At 36.1% G+C, this 25,590-nt stretch overlaps 1 protein-coding gene across 1 annotated transcript in view; it reads right to left on the bottom strand.

The window, feature by feature from the left end:
• Positions 1-6,497: 6,497 nt before the first annotated feature.
• The window catches only part of CFH (complement factor H), an 81,230-nt gene continuing 62,137 nt past the window's right edge, over positions 6,498-25,590 (bottom strand). The window contains exons 16-22 of the mRNA XM_008985135.5: positions 19,950-20,132; positions 19,298-19,483; positions 14,539-14,712; positions 13,525-13,701; positions 12,737-12,913; positions 7,688-7,870; positions 6,498-6,887 (exon numbers count right to left, since the gene is read on the bottom strand). Of these exons, the coding sequence (XP_008983383.4) occupies positions 6,643-6,887; positions 7,688-7,870; positions 12,737-12,913; positions 13,525-13,701; positions 14,539-14,712; positions 19,298-19,483; positions 19,950-20,132 (1,325 nt within the window). The 3' untranslated portion in view covers positions 6,498-6,642. The remainder of the gene's footprint in view (positions 6,888-7,687; positions 7,871-12,736; positions 12,914-13,524; positions 13,702-14,538; positions 14,713-19,297; positions 19,484-19,949; positions 20,133-25,590) is intronic.

Here is a 25,590-nt window from a genome sequence, read left to right as displayed (position 1 = left end):
GGGTTAATATTTCAACATCTTTAAAGAAAAGAATTTTCAAAACAGAATTTCATATCCAACCAAACTAAGCTTCATAAGGGAAGGAGAAATAAAATCCTTTATGGACATGCAACTGCTGAGAGATTTTGTCACCAGCACGCCTGCCTTACAAGAGCTCCTGAAGGAAGCACTAAACAACATGGAATGGAACAACCAGAACCAGCCACTAAAAAACACACCAAATAGTGAAGATCATTGACACAATGATGAAACTACATCAACTAATGGGCAAAAAAAAATCTAGCATCAAAATGGCAGGATCAAACACACATAACAATATTAACCTTAAATGTAAATGGGCTAAATGCCCCAATTAAATGACAAAGACTGGCAAATTGGATAGAGTGAAGACCCATCAGTGTGCTGTATTCGGAAACAAATCTCACGAGCAAAGACACACATAGGCTCAAAACAAAGGGATGGAGGATGATTTACCAAGCAAATTGAGGGCAAACGAAAGGAGAGGTTGCGATCCTAGTCTCTGATAAAACAGACTTTAAACCAACAAAGATCAAGAGTCAAAGAAGGCGATTATGTGAAGTTAATGGGATCAATGTGACAAAAGGGGCTAACGATCCTAAATATATACACACCCAATACAGGAGCTCCCAGATACATAAAGCAAGTTCTTACTGATCTCCAAAGGGACTTAGACCCCCACACAATAATAGTGGGAGACATTAACTCTCTACAGGCAATATTACACAGATCAACGAGACAGAAAATTAAGGATATCCAGTACTTGAACTCAGATCTGGACCAAGCAAACGTAATAGACATCTATAGAACTCTCCACCACAAATCCACAGAATATACATTCTTCTCAGCACCACATTACCCTTACTCTAAACCACATAATTGGAAGTAAATCACTCCTCCACAAATGGGAAAGAAAGGAAATCATAACAAACAGCCTCTCAGACCACAGGGCAATCAAATTAGAACTCAGGATTAAGAAACTCACTCAAAACCACACAACTACATAGAAACTGAGCAACCTGCTTCTGGATGACTACTGGAAAAACAGTGAAATGAAGGCAAAAATTAAGATGTTTTCAAAACCAATGAAAAGGAAGACACAGTGTACCAGAATCTCTGGGACACATTTAAAGCAGTGTCTAGAGGATAATTTATAACACTATATGCTTATATGAGAAGCAACAAAAGATAGAAAATCAACACCCTAACTTCAAAATTAAAAGAACTATCAGAGTAAGATCAAACAAATTCAAAAGCTAGCAGAAGACAAGAAATAACTAAGATCAGAACAGAAATGAAGGAGATAGAGACACACACCAAAAAAACCCTTCAATAAATCAATGAATCCAGGAGCTGTTTTTTTTTTAATATCAACAAAATAGATAGACCACTAATCAGACTAATAAAAGAAAAAAGAGAGATGAATCAAACAGATGCAATAAAATAATAATAATGGGGATTACACCATCAATTCCACAGAAATACAAACTACCATCAGAGATTACTACAAACACATCTATACACATAAACCAGTGAATCTAGAAGAAATGCATAAATTCCTGGACACTTACACTCTCCCAAGACTGAACCAGGAAGAAGTTTAATCCCTGAATAGACCAATAACCAGGTCTGAAGTTTAAGCAGCAATTAATAGTCTACCAACCAAATAAAGTCCAGGACCTGAAAGGTTCACAGCCGAATTCTACCAGAGGTACGAAGAGGACCTGGTAGTGTTCCTTCTGAAACTATTCCAAACAATACAAAAAGAGGGAATCCTCCCTAAATCATATTAGGAGACCAACATCATCCTGACACCAAAACCTGGCAGAGACACCACTGAACAAGAAAATGTTAGGCAAATAACTGTGATGAATACTGATGCAAAAATCTTCAATAAAATACTGATAAACTGAATGCAACAGCACATCAAAAAGCTTATCCATCACCATCAAGTCAGCTTCATCCCGGGGATGCAAGGCAGGTACAAAATACACAAATCTATAAACGTAATCCATCACATAAACTGAACCAAAGACAAAAAACACATGATTGTCTCAATAGATGCAGAGAAGGCATTTGACAAATTTCAACAGCACTTTCTGCTAAAAACTCTCTATAAACTAGGTATCCATGGATCATGACTCACAATAGTAAATGCAATTTATGACAAACCCACAGCAAATATAATACTGAATGGGCAATAACTGAAAGCATTCCCTCGAAATCTGGCACAAGACAAGGGTGCCCTCACTTACCACTCCTATTCAACATAGTATTGGAAGTTCTGGCCAGAGCAATCAGGCAAGAAAATAATAAAGCTATTCAGTTAGGAAAAGAGGAAGTCAAATTGTCTCTATTTGCAGATGACATGATTGTATGTTTAGAAGACCCCATCATCTCAGCCCAAAATCTCCTTAAGATGATAAGACACTTCGGCCAAGTGTCAAGATAAAATATCAGTGTGCAAAAATCACAAGCATTCCTATACACAAATTACAGACAAACAGAGAGCCAAATCATGAGTGAACTCCCATTCACAACTGCTACAAAGAGAATAAAATATCTAGGAATACAACTAACAAGGGACATGAAGGACCTCTTCAAGGGGAACTACAAACCACTGCTCAAGGAAATAAGGGAGGACACAAACAGATGGAGAAACATTCCATGCTTACGGTTAGGAAGAATCAGTATTGTGAAAATGGTCATACTGCCCAAAGTAATTTATAGATTCAATGCTATTGCCATCAGGCTACTATTGGTCTTCTTCACAGAACTGAAGAAAACCACCTTAAACTTTATATGGAACCAAGAAAGAGTGCGCATAACCAAGATAATTCTAAGCAAAAACAAAACAAACCTGGAGGCATCATGATACCTGACTTCAAATGATACTACAAGGCTAGAGTAATCAAAACAGCATGGCACAGGTACCAAAACAGAGATATAGACCAATGCAATAGAAAAGAGGCCTCAGAAGTAATGCCACACAACTACAACCATCAGATCTTTGACAAACTTGACACAAACAGGCAATGTGGAAAGAATTCCCTGTGAATAAATGGTTTGGGGAAAAGAAATATTGGTAGCCATATGCAGAAAGCTGAAACTGGACCACTTCCTTTCACCTTATACAAAAATTAACTTTAGATGGATTAAAGATTTAAACACAAGGCCTAACACCATAAGAACCCTAGAAGAAAACCCAGGCAATACCATTCAGGGCATAGGCAAGGACTTCATGACTAAAAGAGCAAAAGCATTGGCAACAAAAGCCAAAATAGACAAATGGGATCTAATTAAACTTAAGAGCTTCTGCTCAGCAAAAGAAACAATCATTAGAGTGAACCAGCAACCAACAGAATGGGAAAAAATTTTTGCAAACTACCCATCTGACAAAGTGCTAATAATCAGACTCTACAAAGAACTTAAACAAATTTACAAGAAAATAAACAACCCCATCAAAAGTGGGCAAAGGAATATGAAAAGACACTTTGCAAAAAAAGGCATTTATGCATCCAACAAACATTTGAAAAAATGCTCATCATCACTGGTCATTGGAGAAATGCAAATCAAAACCACATTAAGATACCATCTCATGCAGGTTACAATGGCAATCATTAAAAAATCTGGAGACAACAGATGCTGGAGAGGATGTGGAGAAATAGCAACACTTTTACACTGTTGGTGGGAGTGTAAATTAATTCAACCGTTGTGGAAGACAGCGTGGCAATTCCTCAAGGATCTAGAAATAGAAATACCATTTGACCCAGCAATCCCATTACTGGGTATATACCCAAAGGATTATTAATTGTTCTATTATAAAGACACATCCACATGTCTGTTCATTGCAGCACTGTTTACAATAGCAAAGACTTGGAACCAACCCAAATTCCCATCAATGACAGACTGAATAAAGAAAATGTAGCACATATACACCATGAAATAGTATGCAGCCATGAAAAAGGATGAGTTCATGTCCATTGCAAGGACATGGATGAAGTTGGAAACCATCATTTTCAGCAAACTGACATAAGAACTGAAAACCGAACACCAAGTGTTCTCACTCATAAGTGGATGCTGATCAATGAGAACACTTGGACACAGGGAGGGGAACATCACAGACCAGGGCCTGTTGGGGTGGGTCTAGGGGAGGGATAACAGAAGGTATAAGGATTGCGAGGGGGATAACATTAGGAGAAATACATAATGTAGATGATGGGGGGATGGATGCAGCAAACCACCATGACGTGTGTATACCTATGTAACAATCCTGCAGGATCTGCACATGTACCCCAGAACTTAATGTATAATAAAATATATATATATAATATAATATAATAAATATTTAAGTCTTGCTTTGTGGCCCAACATATGATATATATTAGAGAATGTACATTGTGTGCTTGAGAAGAATGTTTATTCTACTGGTGACAAATGGAATGTTCTATATATATCTGCTACCTCCATTTGGTCTAACATATAGTTCAAGTCCAATGTTTTTATTGATTTTTGGAGAGATTTTCTATTCAGTTTTGAGTGTGGGGTATTGAAGTCCCCTATTATTATTGTATTGTTGTCTATTTCTTCCTTTAGATGTATTAATGTTTGCTTTATAAGTTGCATTGCTCCTATGGTGAGTGCATATATATTGATAATAGTTACAATCTCTTGGCAAATTGACTCCTTTCTCACTATATAATGACCTTTCATTGTTTTTTACAGGCTTGACTTAAAATTCTATTTTAGTTAATTGTTAGTATAGACACCCTGCTTTCTTTTGGTTTCCATTTACATGGAATATATTTGTTAGTCCCTATGCTGTGCTGTGATCTGAATAGTAGTGTCCCTCCAAAATTCCATTGTTACATCCTAATCGCTATGGTGATAGTATCAGAAAGTGAGGCCTTTTTAGGTGATTAGGCCATGAGGATTCCACTCTCACAGACTGGATTAGTCTTTTTACAAAGAAGCTTCATGGAACTCCCTTGCCTCTTCCAGACTGTAAGGACAGAGTGGGAAGGCACCATCTACATAACAGGGAGCAAGTTCTTACAAGACATCAAATCAGTTGGCATCTTAATCTTGAAAATCTCAGCCTCTAAAACTGTATGAAATAATTTCTAGTTTTCATAAACTAGCCAGCTTCTGGTAATTTGTTATAGTGGCCCAAATGCACTAAAACAATTTGGGAATAAATGTATATTCTTAAATGTTAACATTATCACAAAATAACTTGGTAATAATTAACAAATGTCCTTTAAATTGTGAAATCTGGCTTTCCTCAACTCAACCAATTGATCTAAATCAGGATCACTAACAAGGAGACAATCTGAGTATATAAGCCTCCTGATTTTATAAAGAGAAATAATAAGGTGTTATTAAATAATATTTTGTCATATTATTAAGAAAAAATAAATTGATGACAAATAATAAATACTGATTGCAAATCATAAATCCTCTTTATAATTAATTCAAATTATTTTGGGTGCTAGATTCACATCTTGCAGAAGTGTCTACATTTCATCATTTTTAGTGCATTTATGTATTGATAAGTAGTAATTACTTATATCATTACTAAAATAAGACTTTGTTTTGTTTTTCCTTCACCTCCTTTAGTCGTGTAAAATTTTCCTAGTCAAAAATGATTTTAACTAACTAATGCTGGTTAAAATGAATGACTATAAATAATTGCATTTCAGAACTTTATTATTGAAATTTCCAAAACTCTTCTACTCCAAAAATAGTTAAAATGTTATCTGATGTTAAGAACATTATGGTGACATCTTCGTCATTCTCAACATGTACCACCTTGGTCATTAGATATCATTATTGTAAAATAAATTTTGCTTGAGGTTCAAATGTGATATATGTTAAAGGTAGAAAAGTCAGAGAATACCGATACATACAAAGGAATTGAACTACAACTTTTACCCCCATTATCTCTAAACACATATATAGAATTTTATCTATACTTTTAAATTTCATGGCAATATTTTTGCTATCAACATTAATTCAGAGCAAAAGTATCGTGTTTATGCGTTTGCAGGTGAGTGCATGCGCACTCATACAAAATAAGTGATATTGTATTTTTATTTTTTGTATGTCTGTGTTGCAATAGTTATATACCCAATTACATTTTAAATCCTCTTTATCATTAGTTTGCATTATGTGTGTTAGATTGATATCTTGTAGAAGTAACTCCATTTCATCATTTTGATGCATTTATGTATTAATCAGTAGTAATTACTTGTATCTTATTATAACATGAGTTAAGACTTGGTGAGATTTCTACATCTTTGTGAAGTGATATAAGTTTGAAATCAGACATGATATGTTTTCCATTAACTGTAAAACAATGAGCCTCAGCAGTTATGGAGAAAGCCTTGAGAGATTTAAGAGTGATGGACAGAAATGAAGTCTGAAAACAATTGTATCTAATTTCTTGTCATACAAATTTCATGAACTGGACACAACAATTTGTTTGCCAAGTTTTAATATGGAGCTTTTAAGAAGAGGGCCATGGGTCTAAGATTATAAGTACATTTTCACAAATCAACCCAAAATTTTACTTATGAATAAAAAGGAATAAAACAATACTTAAAAATGAAATGGAGAACTGATTTAATAATAATGTCCTGAATAATGGTGTGGATTTGAATTCTGATTATTTCTTACACAAGTGGGATACTCCAGTTTCCCATCCAGACATGTTCTTCGAAAACTTTGAGAACCTGGTGAAGGATGATATCCAGATTTACACACAAATTGAACTGGTTCACCTGATCTTGCATAAAGTTTTTGTTCAGCTATCCACTTAAATGTTAAGTTATATTTTTCCATAACTTCTGGTGATATTACACACGGATCTGAAAATAGAAAACAATGAACATAAAGCATTAACTACTATACAAATCTTCTTCATAGACTTCCAGATTTTCAAGGAGAATGTTATATGATGGTTCAGGAATTATTTCTGAAAACAGTATCTAAACCAACTATGTAAAACAACATATTGATTTAAATAAAGTTAAAATGGTAAATGACATGAAAATGAAGTACTATGTTTTATGTATGAGAAGTAGGGTTTTTTATCAATGGTTCATCATGTCAATTGTCATTTTAGGATCCCTGCATTTGTGAACTTACCATTGCTGTTTTTCTTTAATTAAGATATTGGTCAAAGGGTACAAATTTTCAGCTATGATATGAATAAGAACTTGGAATCAAACATAGAGATCTAGTGACATTTATAGCTAATAGTATTGTATTATTTATTTGAAAATTGGTAAGAAAGCAGATTTTAAGTATCCTCACCACAAACTCACACACATATAACTCACATACCCACCTACACACAATGGTAATCATAGGTGATAGGAAATATGCTAATTAATTTGATTGTGGTAATCATTGTACTACAAACATATCAAAAGAGTATATTGTCAAACATGAAAATATATTCTTTTTATTTGTTAACTAAATGTTTTAAATTAAAATATAAAGAGAAACAGAAAAATTTCTTTACTTTCTAACATAAATATTCAGTAGGCAAGCATTCAGCAGAATAGTTGTTTAGTAATCTGTGATTACTCTGTCACAAACAGCAAACTATCAGACTCATCACACTGATTTTTCCAGGATTCCATGGGTATATTAAAGGACTTACGCAGGCATTTTGGTGGTTCTGACCATCGTCCATTTCTACATGTTATTCGCTTGTTACCCTCAAGTTCATACAAGTTCTGGCATTGATACTCAACTGATGAATCTGGAGCATATACTGACAATGGAAATGAAGTAGTGTCTCCATTGACAATAGGTGGAGGTGGTCCACATTTTCCTGTAGAATCTAAAAAACATCATTTCATCACCTAATTTCTTGGGAGAGCAAATCAAAATACAAATTTAAATAAGGCAAATGTAAACACATCACTTTATATAATATCAACAGTGTTGTGATTTCGGGGGAAAGAAATGATTCCTGGAAGAAATTTTAATCTTACAAACTGAAAGTAATATATTTAAGTTCTCTTTCCTTACTGAAGAAACACATGAAACATTAACAAATATTTCTGCCTATGGTAGTCCAGGAATACAAAATGTCTTTCCGAATGAATTCATGGTAAACATACAAAACTAGGCCAAAGAAAGTTTCTTATTTTATACTCAACATTCTTTGGAGTGACACTAAGAGGGCAGAGATTTTCAAATTGATGATGGTTTGTAAAACCTGCATGACCTGCACATGTACCCCAGAATTTAAAGTATAATTTAAAAAAAAAAAAGGAAGAAATTATAAAATGGAAAAGTTTGACAAAAATTTTTAAAAACACTGGATAGGCTTAATAATACATTGGGAGATGACAAATCTATGAACTTGAATATAAATTATGACTCTGAAAATAGACTGAAAGCAAAAAACTCAACTGAGACATTTAGAAAAATACAATAAATAATGCTGATCCAGAAAGAGAATGGAACTTTCAGACAAATTCTGGTCGCTCACGGAGCAGGAGATCCCCCAGTGGAGGAAACACACGGGTGGCCAGCGCAACTCTCATGGCTGGTGCAGCGGTTCCGCCGGCACCTTGGCGCGGCAGCTCTCGGAGCAAAGTAAACAGGTTCGGAGGACCGGCCCGGGTCCCCAGCAGGACACCAGAGCCCGGCAGCGGCTGTGACGGCACCTCGGCACGGGAGCGCACGGCGCAGAGTAAACAGGACGGGTTCCCCTTCTGACTGAGGTTTGGAGCCCCGGGAAGGCAGAGTCGCATACTACCGACACAAGAAGGAAGCCCGACAGGAGAATCCTAGGCAGAAAAGCACCATCAGTTTTAACGCCGCTGCTCTGGCCCTGGGAACTAACAACCTGGATGTCCACTCAAGAGACCTAATCTGAAAGTTGGTAATTTCAAAGACAGCAGGAAGATAAATTTACAATGACGGGAAGAAACCAGCGTAAAAAAGCTGAGAATACTCAAAATCAGAACGCCTCTCCCTCTAAAGATGATCACAGTTCCACATCAACAATGGAACAAGGCTTGATGGAGAACGAGCGCATCCTGATGACAGAATCACTCTTCAAGGAATGGATAATAACAAACTTCGGTGAGTTAAAAGACCATGTTGTAGCCCAATGTAAAGAAACTAGGAACTTTGAAAAAAGGTTTGATGAAATCCTATTGAGAATAGACAACTTAGAGAGGAGTATGAGTGAATTAATGGAACTGAAGAATACAATACAGGAACTCCGAGAAGTATGCACAGGTTTAAACACTCGAATTGTTCAAGCAGAAGAAGGGATATCAGAGGTCAAAGTCCAACTTAATGAAATAAAACGTGAAGAAAACATTAGAGAAAAAAGGATAAAAAGGAATGAGCAAAGTCTCCAAGAAATGTGGGACTATGTGAAAAGACCAAATTTACGTTTGATAGGTGTACCTGAATGCGACGGAGAGAATGAATCCAAGCTGGAAAATACTCTTCAGGATATTATTCAGGAAAATTTTCCTAAACTAGCAAAGCAGGTCAACATTCAACCCCAGGTAATACAGAGAACACCACAAAAACATTCCTCAAGAAGAGCAACCCCAAGGCACATAATCGTTAGATTCACCAGGGTTGAAACGAAGGAGAAGATACTAAGGGCAGCCAGAGAGAAAGGTCAGATTACCCACAAAGGCAAGCCTATCAGACTTATAGCAGATCTCTCGGCAGAAACTCTACAGGCCAGAAGAGAGTGGGGGCCAATATTCAACATCCTCAAAGAACAGAACCTTCAGCCCAGAATTTCATATCCAGCCAAACTAAGCTTCACAACTGAAGGAAAAATAAAATTTTTTATGAATAAGCAGGAACTCAGAGATTTATTACCACCAGGCCTGCTTTACAAGAGCTTCTGAAAGAAGCATTACACACAGAAAGAAACAACCAGTATTAGCCTTTCTAAAAATACACCAAAAAGTAAAGAGCACCAACATAAAGAAGAATTTACACCAACGAATGGATAAAACAGCCAGTCAACATCAAATGGCAGCAACCCTAAATTTAAATTGACTGAATTCCCAATCAAAAGACACAGCCAAAACCCAACGGCATGTTACATCCAGACCTGTTTCACATGCAAGGATACACAAAGACTCAAAACAAAGGTATGGAGAAAGATTAACCAACCAAATGGAGAGCAAAAATAAATAATAAATAAATAAAAAGCAGGAGTTGCAATTCTCGTATCGGAGAAAATAGATTTTAAAGCAACAAAGATATAGTGGTAAAAGGATCAATGCAACAACAAGAGCTAATGATCATAACACCCAGATACGAGACTTAGATTCAATGAGACAGAAAATTAATAAGGATATCAAGGACTCGAACTCAGATCCGGAACAAATAAACTTAATAAATATTCATAGAGCTCTCCACTTCAAATACACAAAATATACATTCTTGTCAATACCACATCACACCTACCCATAAGTTTAAATGAAACATTGATTGGCCATTATTAATACTCAATTTTTTTCAAAATAAAGCAATATTTCCATTTACTCTCCCTCTTTCTCTTCCTCTTTCTTCCTCTCCTTTACTTATTTTTTTTCTTTCCTTCTCTCAAAAAAAAAAAAAAATCAACTTGTAAACCTCTAGATCCAGGTCAGCAGTATATCTCTCATTGCTTGATTTCCTTCCTTCCCTTCCCTCCCTCCCTCCCTCCCTCCCCGCTTCCTCCCTTCCTTCCTAAAAAAAAAAAAAAAAAAAAAAAAGAAAGAGAATGGAAAGGGTAATTGGCTGGAAAAATAAATAAATAAAATAATGACTGAAAACCTCCCACTTTGGCCATAGGCATAAACTTACATATTTAAGAAGCTGAGTGAACTCCAAAGAGAATAAACACATTGCGATTTATACCAATAGACATGAAAATAACACTACTTAAAGAAAAAGAAAAAAAAATATTGATAGTAACCAGACAAAAAGTGTGCCTTTCCTCTAGGAGATCAACAGATCTAATGACAGTGAGTTTTTCATCTATAACCACGTGGCACAGTTTTCAAGTGTTAAAAGAACTTTTAATTCCAAATTTTATAACCAGTGACACTATCCTTTACAAGTAAAGGGGCAAATACAGACATTCTCAAAGAACGGAAAACGAAGAGAATTTTTCTCCAGTAGATGTGTCTTAAGGAATAACTAAAGGAATTCTTCAAATTAAAATAAAGAGATAGCAGAAAGGGCTTGAGACTTTAGGAGACAGAAAGGACAGTATAATGAATAAAAAGAGGAGCAACATAATTGGCTTTTTTCTCTTAAGTTTGTTAAATTATGGTTTAATATGGTGCTCAATGTATGTACAGAAAATACTAATGGCATTTATATTTAATATGTGGAGAGGATAAATGTATCTAAATAAAAGTAAGATTTTCATATCCCAATAGAAGATGGAGATGTCAGTACCAGTAGACAGTGATACATTATTACATGCACATAGTATTACCTAGAGCCACAACCTTTTTAAAGGAGGAGAAAAGCTATACAAAGAGATACAATCAAAAATGATACATGTGAATCAAAATTAATCTTATTAAAAATTTTCCCCAAGGGGAGTGGAGGAATAGGAAAATAGGACTGAAATCAGAGGAAACAAACAGAAACAAATAAATGGCAGAGGTTTAAGTCCTATATATCAATAATTCTTTTAAGTGTAAATGGTCCAAGTGCACCAGTTAAAAGGGCAAGAGAGGCAGTAAGGGCCGGGTGAGGTGGCTCCAGCCTGTAATCCCAGCACTTTGGGAGGCTGAGGCAGGAGGATCATGAGGTCAGGAGATGAAAACCATCCTGGCCAACATGGTGAAACCCCATCTACTAAAAATACAAAAATTAGCTGGGCTATGGTGGCGTGCACTTGTAATCCCAGCTACGCGGGAGGTTGAGGCAGGAGAATCACTTGAACCCAGGAGGCAGAGATTGCAGTGAGCTGAGGTCATGCCACTGCACTCTAGCCTGACCATAGAGCAAGACTCCATCGAAAAATAAAATAAAATTTCAAAAAATAAACCAGACCCAGAAAGGCAGAATGCACACATGCTGTCTACAAAAACTCACTTCAACATAAAACATGGGTAGATTCTAAGTAAAACAGTGAAAAAAATTCAGATAAACATTAATTTTAAAAAATGGAAGTCGATAAGATACAATTTCCTTTGTTGGTTTCCCCTACTGCATCTCTGTATATTAGAATGATCCAGGATTATGTGCTCAGACTTCTCTTTATAAACACAGTAGCTCCCTGGATGAGTTCGGTTAGTCACACACCTTTAAATATAATCCGTATACTGAAGATGCCCACATTTATACCACAATCTATGATCTCTCTTCAACTATGCATTCCATATCTTACAGTGGACATGTCTTATGTCTGTCAAATGCACATAATGTATTTTTTATTACATGGATTCCTCAGAAGGAACTGAGTGTTGTAAAGCTTAAGGTACATTATTTTTCAAGTTCCAATTGTTCTTTTAATTTGGTCAAATATTTTTGAAAATAATATACCATGTTACTTGTGTTCCATTCACAAGAATAACTGAATTTTAAGCATCATCAATCATTTCGTTTGCATTTGAAAAATATATTACACAAAAATTACTTTGTTTTATTTAAATCAACGTATTTTAACCCTGCTGTACTCTCCAAAAATGTTAAAGGAAATATAATACTCTACCTTTGCATTGAGGTGGTTCTGTCCAGTTTCCATTTTCACACATCACTTCTGCATCCCCATACATTTCGTAAGGTCTCCTACATTCATAATATACTCTATCACCAGATAAATACCTACTCTTCTGACTTGGTCTCATATAAGCATTTTGTACTGTGGGCGGATTTTTACAAGAACTATCTGAATAGTAAGAAAAGAAGTAATTTCACCTGATGTTCATTTTCATTAGTAAATCACAATAATACAAATATATTTCAAAATGAATTTAAAACAAACAGACAATCTCAATCTGTTATCAAATTTTTAATTGCCAATGTTTAAGGATACTATGCTGAACAATGCAAAATTCATCAGTTTCATGTCCATGTTTAATAATAATAGTATAGTAATAATTAGTATATATTTAGTAATATTTAGTAATAATGAGAAGTCTGAGAATGTACATAGCAATGCTTCTCACAGAAGTGTGCATAGAATTCCCTGGAGGGGTTGGTAAATCAGTTTCAGGGTCCTATTTCAAGACTTTTGATTCTGTATATCTAGAATGAGCTTATGAAGTTTAATTTTCATTTCCAGCAATCTCCTAGAAGATGATGACCCACCATGCCCCACTACATTTTTTTGTATTTTTATTAGAGATGGGGTTTTACCATGGTGGCCAGGCTGGTCTCAAACTGCTGACCTGAAGTGATCCACCCACTTTGGTCTCCCAAAGTGCTGGGATTACAGGCAGGTGCCACTGAGCAGGGACCACACTTCATATAAATACATTTAAAAATTTCATCAAATACCTCTGCATGTTGGCCTTCCTGTCCATCTCCTATTAATACATGTTACAGTACTGGGTCCATCCATTTGGTAATATGGTGCACAAGTGTAAGTCACTTGCTCACCCGACCTATATGAATTCTTCGTCTCTCCCTCCGGTCTGGCATTTTCAAAGCTCGGTAAACCAACACAATCTGTTCCTGAAATAGGAAAAATAAGTATTTGTTCAGCAAATCTTTAAAAACAGGTTACATACCATGTATGTAATATATTTTAAAATAATAGCGAAATATAGAATCAATTAATACTGGGCAATATTTTTCTCATATCTTGACAAAATATGTTAGCCATTTTGACTTAATTACATTATTCTAAATCTATTAAAAATACAAGATAGGAATGATATTAGAAACCTGAAGAGATACTGATAGCCGTATCACTTGCAAATACACAATTTATGTTTACATTATTTTTTCCCGTCCTTGTCACCTAATATGATTAGGATGTGTGTTCCCACCCAAATCTCATCTTGCATTATAATCCTCAGGTGTTGAGAGAGAGACCTGGTGGGAGGTGATTGGATCATGGAGGCAGTTTCCTATATGTAACAAGATCAGTAATACACCACCTAGATTGTTTATTTCTGAATTTTTTGCTTCTGTCCAATGTGAATTACCTACAATAATCTTTTTAATATTTTAGAAAATATACTTATAGGGAGATTGTTGATAAACTGACAGAAGATTGAATAATGATTACATTTATGAGTAGAGGACAGCTGCACTCTAAGAACAGAGATGAGAAGTCTGAGGACGTATATCAGAGGATGCTGAAAGTTCACACAAGATGATGCGAAAATGAAGCAATTTGGCTTATCGTGTCAAAAATTACTAGAGCCATAATTTTCCACAACACTCCAGAATATTCAAGAAAACCTTGTGAAATTCTAGAGTCACTGCTTACTTGGTTATTGGTACCACTTATACTTTGAATGAAGAATATTTATCATATGTGTACTAAAATTCAATACATCATACTTTTGCATGCTGGAGGGCGGGACCATTTTTCTCCCAAGCATTTTGCGGTGGCAGGCCCCTCAATTCCAAAACCTTCAGAACATGTGTATGTAACTTCTTCTTCATACTGATAACTGTCTGACATGTGAGCTACAGCACCATTAGGAATCTCAGGTGGAGATTTACAAGGAAGACCTAAGAAAAGAAAAAATCAGGTTTCACTAATTCAGAAATTTAACTTTATGTACCTATTTTTATATTTAGTAGCTTTATTTGAAAATAAACAACACAGGAGTTACTATGATGTCACAGAGAAGTGCACAAATGTTCCCTAAAACCAACGTTCTGGTCTATCTATCCAACTATCATGAACTGAGCAAGGACTTGAACCTAAAAATATTAATACATTTAAGAAAGAGATCAGCAATGCCTCTGTGAGCAATGCCTCTGTAAACTTATTAGTGATAAGATACACATTGGGGGTTAACAATTCCAGGTAAAACATAATATATTGCAGGCAATCAGAAGGAGCCTTGTGGATAGAATGCAAAAGAAATTTTAAAACCTAGTGGCGAAACAAACATGACAACTTACAGAACACATAGTGATATGGTTTGGCTATGTCCCCACCCTAATCTCATCTTGAATTGCAGTTGCCATAATCCTCATGTGTTGTGGGAGGGACCTGGTGGGAGGAAACTGAATCATGCGGTTGATTATTCCTCTGCTTCTGTTTTCAGAAGTGAGTTCTCATGAGATCTGATGGTTTTATAAGGGGCTGATCCGTCTTTGCTTTGCACTTCTCCTTCTGCCATCATGTGAAGGAGGACATGTTTGCTTACGTGTCCACCATGGTTGTACGTTTCCTGAGGCCTCCCTAGCCATTTGGAACTGTGAGTCAATTAAACCTCTTTCCTTTATAAATTATGTAGTCTTGGGCAGTTCTTCATAGCAGTGTGAGAATGAACTAATACAGTTAATTGGTACCACAGAGAGTAGGGTGCTGCTGTAAAGATAACCAAAAATGTGGAAGCGACTTTGGAACTAGGTAACAGGCAGAGGTTATAACCATTTGGAGGGGTCAGAAGAAGACAGGAAGTCATGTAAAAGTCTGGAACTTCCTAGGAATGTGGAGGGCTCAGAAGACAAGAAGTGGGAAAGTTTGGCACTACCTAGAGACTGGTAGAATGAATGGCTTTGACCAAAATGCTTATAGTGATATGGACAATGAAGTCCAGGCTGAGGTGGTCCTAAATAATGATGAGGCACTTGTTGAACACTGGAGTAAAGGTCACTCTTGCTATGCAAAGAGACTGGTGGCATATTGGCCTTGCCCTAAAGATCTGGGGAACTTTAAACTTGAGAAGATGATTTAGGCTATCTGGCAGAAGAAATATCTAAGTGGCAAAGAGCTCAAGAGGAAGCAGAAAACAAAAGTTTGAAAATTTGCAGCCTGATAATGCAATAGAAAAGAAAATCTCATTTTCTGGGGAGAAATTCAAACCTGCTGCAGAAATTGGCAAAAGTAATGAGAGCCAAAAACAGTGGGGAAAATGTCTCCAGGGCATGTCAGAGGCCTTCATGACAGCCCCTCCCATCACAGGCCAAGAGGCCCAGGAAGGAAAAAAAATGGTTTCATGGAAAGGGCCTAGGGTCCCCCTGCTCTATGCAGCCTCAGAATATGAGGTCCTGTATCCCATCTGCTTCAACTCCAGCTATGGCAAAAGGGGCCAACATACAGCTTGGTCTGTTGCCTTAGAAGGTTAAAACCCAAGCCTTAGCAGATTGCACGTGGTCTTGGGCCTGTGGGTGCACGGAAGTCAAAAGCTGAGGTTTGGTAACCTCCACCCAGGTTGCAAAAAATATATGGAAATGTGTGAATGTCCAGGCAAAAGTTTGCTCCAGGGTGGAGCCCACTTGGAGAACCTCTGCTAGGGCATTGAGGAAGAAAAATGTGGGGTCAGAGCTCTCACACAGGGTCCCCATTGGGGCACTGCCTTGGGGAGGTGGAGCTTTGAGAAGAGGGCCACCATCAATAAAATCCCAGAATGGTAGATCCGTTGATAGCTTGCACCATGCTCCTGGAAAAGCCACAGAAACACAATGTTAGCCCACGAAAGCAACCAGGACGGGGACAAGGTTACAGGGACAGATCTGCCCAATGCTGCATGAGCCCACCCACCTTTTGCATCAGCAAGACCTAAATGTGAGACATGGAGTCAAAAGAGATAATCTTGGAACTGCCCACCCACCTTTTGCATCAGCATGACCTAAATGTGAGACATGGAGTCAAAAGAGATAATCTTGGAACTTTAAGGTTTAATGATTGCCCTATTAAATTTCGTACTTCCAACAGGCATGTAGCCACTTGGTTTCGGCCATTTACTCCCTTTTGGAAAGGGAGCACTTACCCAATGCCTGGACCACCATTATATCTAGGAAGTAAGTAATCTGTTTTTGATTTTACAGGCTCATAGGCATAAAGGACTTTCCTTGTCTCAGATGAGACTTTGGACAGGAATTTTGAGTTAATGCTGGAATGAGTTAAAGAGTTTGGAAATTTGGGGAAGGCATGATTGTGTTTGAAATCTGAGGACATGAGACTTGGAACATGGTAGAATGATATGGTTTGCCATGTCCCCAACCAAATCTTTTTGAATTATAGTCTCAATAATCCCCACATTTCATGGGAGAGGCCCAGTGGGAGGTAATTGAATAATTGGGGCTGTTACTCCATGCTTCTATTCTCATGATAGTGAGTTATCATCAGATCTAATGGTTTTAAAAGGGGCTTTTTCCTCTTTGCTCAGCATTTCTCCTTCCTGCCATCATGTGTTTTCTTATCCTTCTGCCACGTTTGTAAGTTTACTAAGGCCTCCCCAGCCAGGCAGATCTGGGAGCTAATTAAAACTGTTTCCTTCCTAAATTACCCAGTATAAGGCAGTTCTTCTTTTTTTTTTTAAACAAAAACTTTTTTATTGCACTTTAGGTTCTGGGGTACATGTGCAGATCATGCAGGATTGTTGCATAGGTACACACATGGCAATGTGGTTTGCTGCCTCCATCCCCCGTCTCCTGGCATTTCTCCCCATGTTAACCCTCCCCGACCTCCCCACCCCCTGCTGTCCCTCCCATGATCCCCCCAATCCCATTACTGGGTATATACCCAAAGGTATATATACGAGGTACACTCCATTTGCTGTGTCAAATGGAATTTCTATTTCTAGGTCCTTGAGGAAGTGCCACACTGTCTTCCACAATGGTTGAACTAGTTTACACTCCCACCAACAGTGTAAAACTGTTCTTACTACATATCCTCTCCAGCATCTGTTGCCTCCAGATTTTTTAATAATCGCCATTCTAAATGGCATGAGGTGGTATCTCAATGTGGTTTTCATTCACATTTCTCTAATAATCAGTGATGAGCATTTTTTTCATATGTTTGTTGGCCTCATGTATGTCTTCTTTTGAAAAGTGTCTGTTCATATCCTTTTCCCACTTTTGGATGGGTTTGATTGTTTTGTTCTTGTAAATCTGTTTTAGTTCTTTGTAGATTCTGCATATTAGCCCTTTGTCAGATGGGTAGATTGCAAAAATTTTTTCACATTCTGTTGGTTGCCAGTTCGCTCTAATGATTGTTTCTTTTGCTGTACAGAAGCTCTGGTGTTTAATTAGATCCCATTTGTCTATTTTGGCTTTTTTTGCTAATGATTTTGGTGTTTTAGTCATGAAGTCCCTGCCTATGCCTATGTCCTGAATGGTTTTGCCTAGGTTTTCTTCTGGGGTTTTTATGGCCTTAGGTCTTATGTTTAAGTCTTTAATCCATCTGGAGTTAGTTTTAATGTAAGGTGTCAGGAAGGGGTCCAGTTTCTGCTTTCTGCATATGGCTAGCCAGCTTCCCCAATACCATTTATTAAACAGGGAATCCTTTCCCCATTGCTTGTTTTTGTCAGGTTTCTCAAAGGTCAAGTGGTTGTAGATGTGTGGCGTTGCCTCCAGGGCCTCTGTTCTCTTCCATTGGTCTATATATCTGTTTTGGTCCCAGTACCATGCTGTTTTGATTACTGTAGCTTTGTAGTATAGTTTGAAATCAGGTAGCATGATGCCTCCAGCTTTGTTCTTTTTGCCTAGGATTGTCTTGGCTATGCAGGCTCTCTTTTCGATCCATGAAGTTTAAGGTGGTCTTTTCCAGTTCTGTGAAGGTCATTGGTAGATTAATGGGGATAGCATTGAATCTATAAATTACTTTGGGCAGTATAGCCATCTTCACAATATTGATTCTTCCTAACCATGAGCATGGAATGTTTTTCCATCTGTTTGCGTGCTCTCTTATTTCCTTGAGAAGTGGTTTATAGTTCTCCTTGAAGAGGTCCTTTACATCCTTTGTTAGTTGTATTCCAAGGTATTTTATTGTCTTTGTCAGGCAGTTCTTTATAGCAGCATGAGAATGAACTAATACAGTTAGGTTTAATTTCACTAGATGTTATTTTTTTAATGCCAGAATAAAAAAAGATTCTATCATTAATAAATAAAATTAACTGAACTGGAATAGATTCAATCATGCAAAAAGTATTTTAATGGTATAATAATTTTATATATTTATATAATATTTTTATTTATATTTGTATATTATAAGTATAAACTTATATATAGCATTTATATTTATATATATAATTTTATGTATTTATTATATATATATATATCTCCCCTCACTTTGATAAGAGATCATTTTTAATGTATTCTACTATAAACAGAAATTGAGTTTTCATATTGTCCTAACCTTCACACTGAGGTGGAAGACTCCATTTTCCCATAGAGCATGTTATTTCATTTTCTTCAGATAGCCTGAAACCATCTTCACAAGTAAAACTCAATTTCGTCCCATGTGCATAACTTTCTTCTGAAAACTTGGATGAATTAATGGTTCCATGTTCTACATGCGGTGGTTGTGAACATGGAATTTTTTCTAAATGAAGAATGAAAATCGAAGTGTCAAGAACAAATAAAATATTTAAATTGAAATATAAAATCAAACACTATTATGGACTTTAAAATGAGTATAATTTGAGCAAATAAAATTATTTAAAAATGAAAACATATTAGAAACTTGCAAAGATATATTCCTCCACCATATCTATGTTACCATCTTCTTGTTCAATAATCCTCTTTATTCATTTCCTATTCATCATGAGGATTAAAATATGCATGAATGGAAATGTTACCTGACATTTACATATTATTCCAAATTTTGGCTATATTTTGTTCAAAAAACTGAAAAAGTGGTGATTGATTAATGTGCCTAGATCCTAATTTATTGTGTCAGGATAAAGTAATAGACATAGAGAAAGAACATCTCTTTTGCTTATACAAAGCACAAGAGAGTATTAACTTCATCTGAAAGAATTGTGTAAAACAAATTATACACTACTAACCAACACAGCGTGGTATTGACTGCCATCTTCCATCTTTGCACATAATTTCTTCTCCTTCCTGAATTAGATAATTTTCTTGACACAGAACAGATATTTTTTCTCCATCTTGGTAATTCAATGTGGTTGTGATATTCAGAGAATTGGGAATCTGAGGTGGAGGTGGGCATAACTGTATTTGTGCCACTAAAAAATATTAAACATATAGTTAACATTAAAATAAAAATATTAACAATAAAAAATATTAAAATTAGGCTTTTTTATTAAGGATCATAATTTATATGATTAAGTAGAAAAATATAAAATTCAATATCTTTTATAAATTATTACCTACTATAATCTATGTATACATATATTATACTTTTCAACTTTGTAACACTTATATTAACTAATAGAACTTTTGGCTTGTATTCTCATAGACTTTCTTATAGTTCTAATGTCCATTCTTTGTTTATAAATTTTGCATAATTTATGTAATACCAATTTTAATTATTTGGAAACCTTAGAATGTTTTAATGGAATTACACACTCTTAATTACACACATTAAATAAAAATTGATATCTATTATCAAATATATCAGAATTGGATTAAAACTCTCACAAAATGTTCAGCCAATGGATTCTGATTAGCCAGAAGCAAGATTATATTTAGTTAATAATCAATTTGTTAGTGACACTTGACCAATATAAGCATTAAATATATTCAGTAGTGATTTATAGTGTGTAAACTTTCCCTATTTAAAGTTTAAAACTTTAAATTTTAAACTGCCCTCAAGCTTTTTTTACTACCTTTTCTATACTGTTTAGGGAAAGCCTGGCTTTAGTTATATAATCAGATATAAAGACACCTCTGTAATCTCACAGCCGAACTCCTGTTAAACTGTGATACATCAGAAATATCTTATTTTTTCATAATATGAAAATGAAGCATGTCCTGTTTGACTGATGGAGGAGTGAGCTTCCAGCACCCTATAATTCCTTGATTCTGCTCTCTCCTATCAGTGTATGCTCTACTTCACCTAAAGCTTTCTGTAAGCACATTACAGGAAATCATGGCAATGATTTCAATCATCTGACATTTTGTTATCAATTCAAGGAGATATTTGTGTGAATAAAACTTCATTAATTGTTATTTATAAGTTCATTTTCTTTTTTGCCTGTAATGATTAAAGTACTTCATATTTTATCAAAAGTATTTTGCCTTATTTCTGTTTTTCAATATTTTAACATGTTTTAAACATTCTCATCAATTTATTTTTCTTAATATTAATGATCAACTATTTATGCTTGAATGACTCTTTCCTTCTACTTTTGTTAGGTGTGTGCTCCTACCTTCTAGATTACAGTACCTGTTGTTTTTATTTTGTTTTTTTTTTCTTCTAATGCATGTTATAATGCTAGAACACATCTAGGTTTAAACTATAGTTGAAATATCCCATTGATTTTAATGTGGACTGCAATCATTATTATTTAATTTAAAGTATTTTCTGATACTAAGTAATTGAGAAAGAGATTGTTTATTTAACAAAGTTGTGACACGGTATAGCCTAATTCTAAATTTAAATTTAAAGACCATTGTGACCCATTATAGCCTAATTCTACACTTAGTGTGTATGCATATTTTTTTCAGCAAGTAGACTATAAGCTGTGCAGTCAAAAAAATGACCATTTCAAAATACTGAAATTTTCCCAGTATGCTTTTACAACAGAATTAAATTAGAAACCAGCAAAAATAAGTTATCTAGAAAAACAAACATTTAGAAATTAGACTATAAACGTCTACACAATTCATCAACAGACATATCACAAGATAAATGAGAAAATATTTCAAATAAAATAAAAATGAACACTCTCTCCGTCTCTCTCTCTCTCTCTCTGCTTCTCTCTCTCTCTCCTCCCTCTCTGTGTGTGTGTGTGTGTGTGTGTCCCCACACACAAAACACAAACACACACAGACATATGTAACAATTTGGAACACAGCTGAATCAGTGCTTAAAAAGGTGGAACTTTAAAGTTTTATATTTTTGAAATATGATCATTTATGGTTGGTCATGTTTTTGTTTTCTATGCTAAGATTGAGAGATGTGGAATTCAAATTGAAGTCCTAGGAAGGATGAAAATAAAGTCAGTGAAAAATAGAAAATGGACAAAGAAAAATAGAAAGGGGAGAAAATCAGCAAAGCTAATATTAGTAAAATGTGAGAAAGCTAAAAAATAGCAAATGAAGAAAATTTAAAGGTATTAAAATTGGTTTTAGAAAATATTAATGAAATTGGGGAAAAAAGTAAAAACCGTGATCAATATGAAAAAAGAAGAAAACAATCAATATTGAGGATGAAAGAGGGCAGTGACATCAGCAAGATGGCAACATAGGAAGCCACAACTCTCCCTTCCCCACCCAGTTACACTGCTTCAGTGATAAGACTGGAACCAATTCCCCTTGTGAGAAACCTAGAAACCAGTTCAGAGCCTCCTGCAATGCCCCAAAGTAAACAGCGACCAATATATTTTGGCTGCTTCTCCCTCAGAGAGGAAAGATAAGAGTGAACTATGTATTTATCATCCTAGCTTTCTGGGGAGCATCCTGAAGTACTGGTTTCTCTGTTGCTTGTGTAGGAGCACTCAACAATACCTGGAACACTCTAGTTTTCTGGGAGTAAAAGAAAAAGCTATGCAGAGGGTGATGTCAGCAACATGGCAGATATAGAAGCTCCTGACTCTTCTTCCACCCAAGAATGTCTTAAACAAACATCTATTTGAAATACCCTAAGCTTGGCTACAATGAATCATTTTAAACAATTTTGCCAACTCCATTTTACCCACCCTGAGCTATGTAGGGCATTCTGTTCTGAGAACTTTGTAGTCTGAGACAACTGGCATCTTCGAACCAATTTTCTGAGAAAGGGCCCACTGGCCCATGCATCCTGTACCTGCAACTGTGTAACTGCCTACCCCACATCCTAAGTAAAAACAACTTTAAATAAAATGTTGTTATTAAACACCCCCTCCCTTTCCCTAACTTGCTCCTTCTGCTTCTGTAATAATCTGTTTACTGTCCCCAACCCTGAACTAATATAAAAATGTTAACTACCCTTAGTTCTGGGCTGAGAGGTTTAAGCTCTACCTAACTCTTGGACACCAGCCATTAAAGCAGACTCTCAACAAACTCAAAGCGTAGTGCTTCTGTTTAAACTCGCTCAGGTATAACATATTCACGAATCAACTCTTTCTGAAAGAAAGTGAGAGACCAACAAAGGGACTCTACTCACCAGGCAACAAAGAAAACATTCACATTTAACAACTGAGAAAAGTTGCAACACACTGGAGCATGGACCCCCAGCCTTGTGCACTGCACCATACAGTTAGAAAAGGAATTTCAAAAACTCAGTTTCTCCTTGTGGAAAGAAGTTTTTGTATCTCATGTAAAGCATCCAAAGTTTAATATTTCCTGTGCTTTGGCTCTTAATTCACTAATTTTGGTGAAACAGAGGGGATTAGACACATGAGAGTATTTCTACATCACAGGAAAAAAAGTGCTTTGATACAAGTGCTGAAGAGCTTTCAGAAACTTCATTCCCTAATATCAGTTCAGAAAAGGGGCTGAAAAAAATGCAGCCCCCTTTTTCTCCCCACTCTTCCAGCAGCTACTTGGAGTTCTGGCTTCTAAAAAAGTTGCAGTCTGGCTTCTAACCAACTTACATCACACACTCCTCTAGTCAGTTCCCATGGCTCACCCCAGTGATAAATCCAGGTGTATTAATTACTCTTAGAACAAGTTTGTCCACACAAACTTGAGTGCCCTAACTTTTACAACTTTGATTCAGGGGCTGTATCTTAAAGTGAACTCAGATCCAGAACAAGTAAACTTAATAAATATTTATAGAGCTCTCCACTTCAAATACACAAAATAAACATTCTAGTCAATACCACATCACACGTACTCATAGGTTTAAATGAAACATTGATTGGCCATTATTAATACCCATTTTTTTTAAGAATAAAGCAATATTTCCACTCACTCTCCCTCTTTCTCTTCCTCTTTCTTCCTCTCCTTTACTCATTTTTTTCTTCTTTCCTTCACTCAAAAAGAAAAGAAATTAACTTGTAAACTTCTAGATCTAGGTTGGCAATGTCTCTCTCATTGCTTGAATTCCTTCCTTCCCTTCCCTCCCTCCCTCCCTCCCTCCCCCTTTCCTCCCTTCCTTCATCCCTCCCTTCCTCAAAAAAAAAAAAAAAAAAAAATCCAGAGTCGATCTAGACCACAAGAAAACATGACAGGTTTATATGGGCGTGTAAGCACTTCCAGGAGCTTCATTGCCCAAGAGCAGTGCAGAGAAAGGGTTTTTAAATGCAGCTCCCTGTTTATCCCCAGAAAGGTTGAAGTCATCTATCAAGTGCTACAACTTCTACAGTTACCTCTAAAAGGACTCCATCCTGAAACTCTTAACTCTCACAGCAGAACATACTAGGAATATACCAGTCTGCCTAGGTCATAAAGCAAAGAAGTGGTCTTAAGATTGTATGTAAAAACACCCGAGGCAACACCAAATTGGAGCAGTGCAGAAAAGGGAAGAGTGTGTTCAATTACCATTTCTCTCTAGAAAGGGCTTAGGGCACATGCTTGCATTGGCTGCTTAATAACCTGGCTTCTATATAGCTTGCATAGGGCAGCTAATGATGCAAACAAACAATAATCTTCCCACAGCCAAAGCCAAAATTTAGGACTTCATGAGGCTTACCTCAATGATTAATTCAGATTTCCCATTCTTCCTGGACCAAGTTTAGCCATACCTTCAAACATCATTATGTCTATAGCCCTGACTCAAGGCATTGTCTCCTTAATAAACTCATTCTGGGAGATGATAGGGATTTGCATTCTTGAAAGGCCCTACATCACATAATACAAAAAGGTGGTAATACAATGAACTCATGTTCAGCAGCTAGCTCTTCAGTATCAGAGTGTGCAGCCTGAATATTAGTACAGGCATTGGCCACAGGGTCCTTATTTGGTGGAATACAGAGAGACTGTGAGATAAGCCCCCACATTTATTTTCACTATGAACACAGAAAGAAGTGAAATACACAGCCAATGCCTCAAAATTTTCAACTACATCTAGAGAGCCTGGCTCCTACCATATTTGTGCCAGGTACTGACAAGATGTGACACATTCTGACCTCCAGAGGGCCACCAAAAATAAGAGATAGGAGTCTGCACAAAGACTTGAAAGGCACATGAAAATTTTTGGCTGGAAAAATTAGTGAGATCATTCTACTATATGAATGCCAGTCTGATAAGCCTGAGAAAGGCCATTGTTTTATCCATTGCACAGAAACACAGTGAGTTCAGAAAAGAAAAAAAGAAACGAGAATATACTCCAAACAAAAGAACATGATGAGTCTCCAGAAATTGACTTGAGGGAAGTGGATTTACTCAAGAGGGAATTCAAAATATGGTCATAAAGATACTCACTGAGGTCAAGACAGCAATGCAACAACAAACTGACCTATTCAACAAAAAGGTTGAAAGTATTTTAAAAGTACCAAACAAAAGTCACAAATTTTATAATACTATAACTGAAAAGAAAAATTTTAAAGAGATATTCATCAGCAGACTAGATAAAGTAGAAGAAAGGATTAGTGAACT

Source organism: Callithrix jacchus, chromosome 18, assembly GCF_049354715.1.
Source record: "Callithrix jacchus isolate 240 chromosome 18, calJac240_pri, whole genome shotgun sequence".
Classification (NCBI taxonomy): domain Eukaryota; kingdom Metazoa; phylum Chordata; class Mammalia; order Primates; family Cebidae; genus Callithrix; species Callithrix jacchus.
Note: the sequence above shows the minus strand (reverse complement) of the source record. Positions and strands in the feature narration are given on the sequence as shown.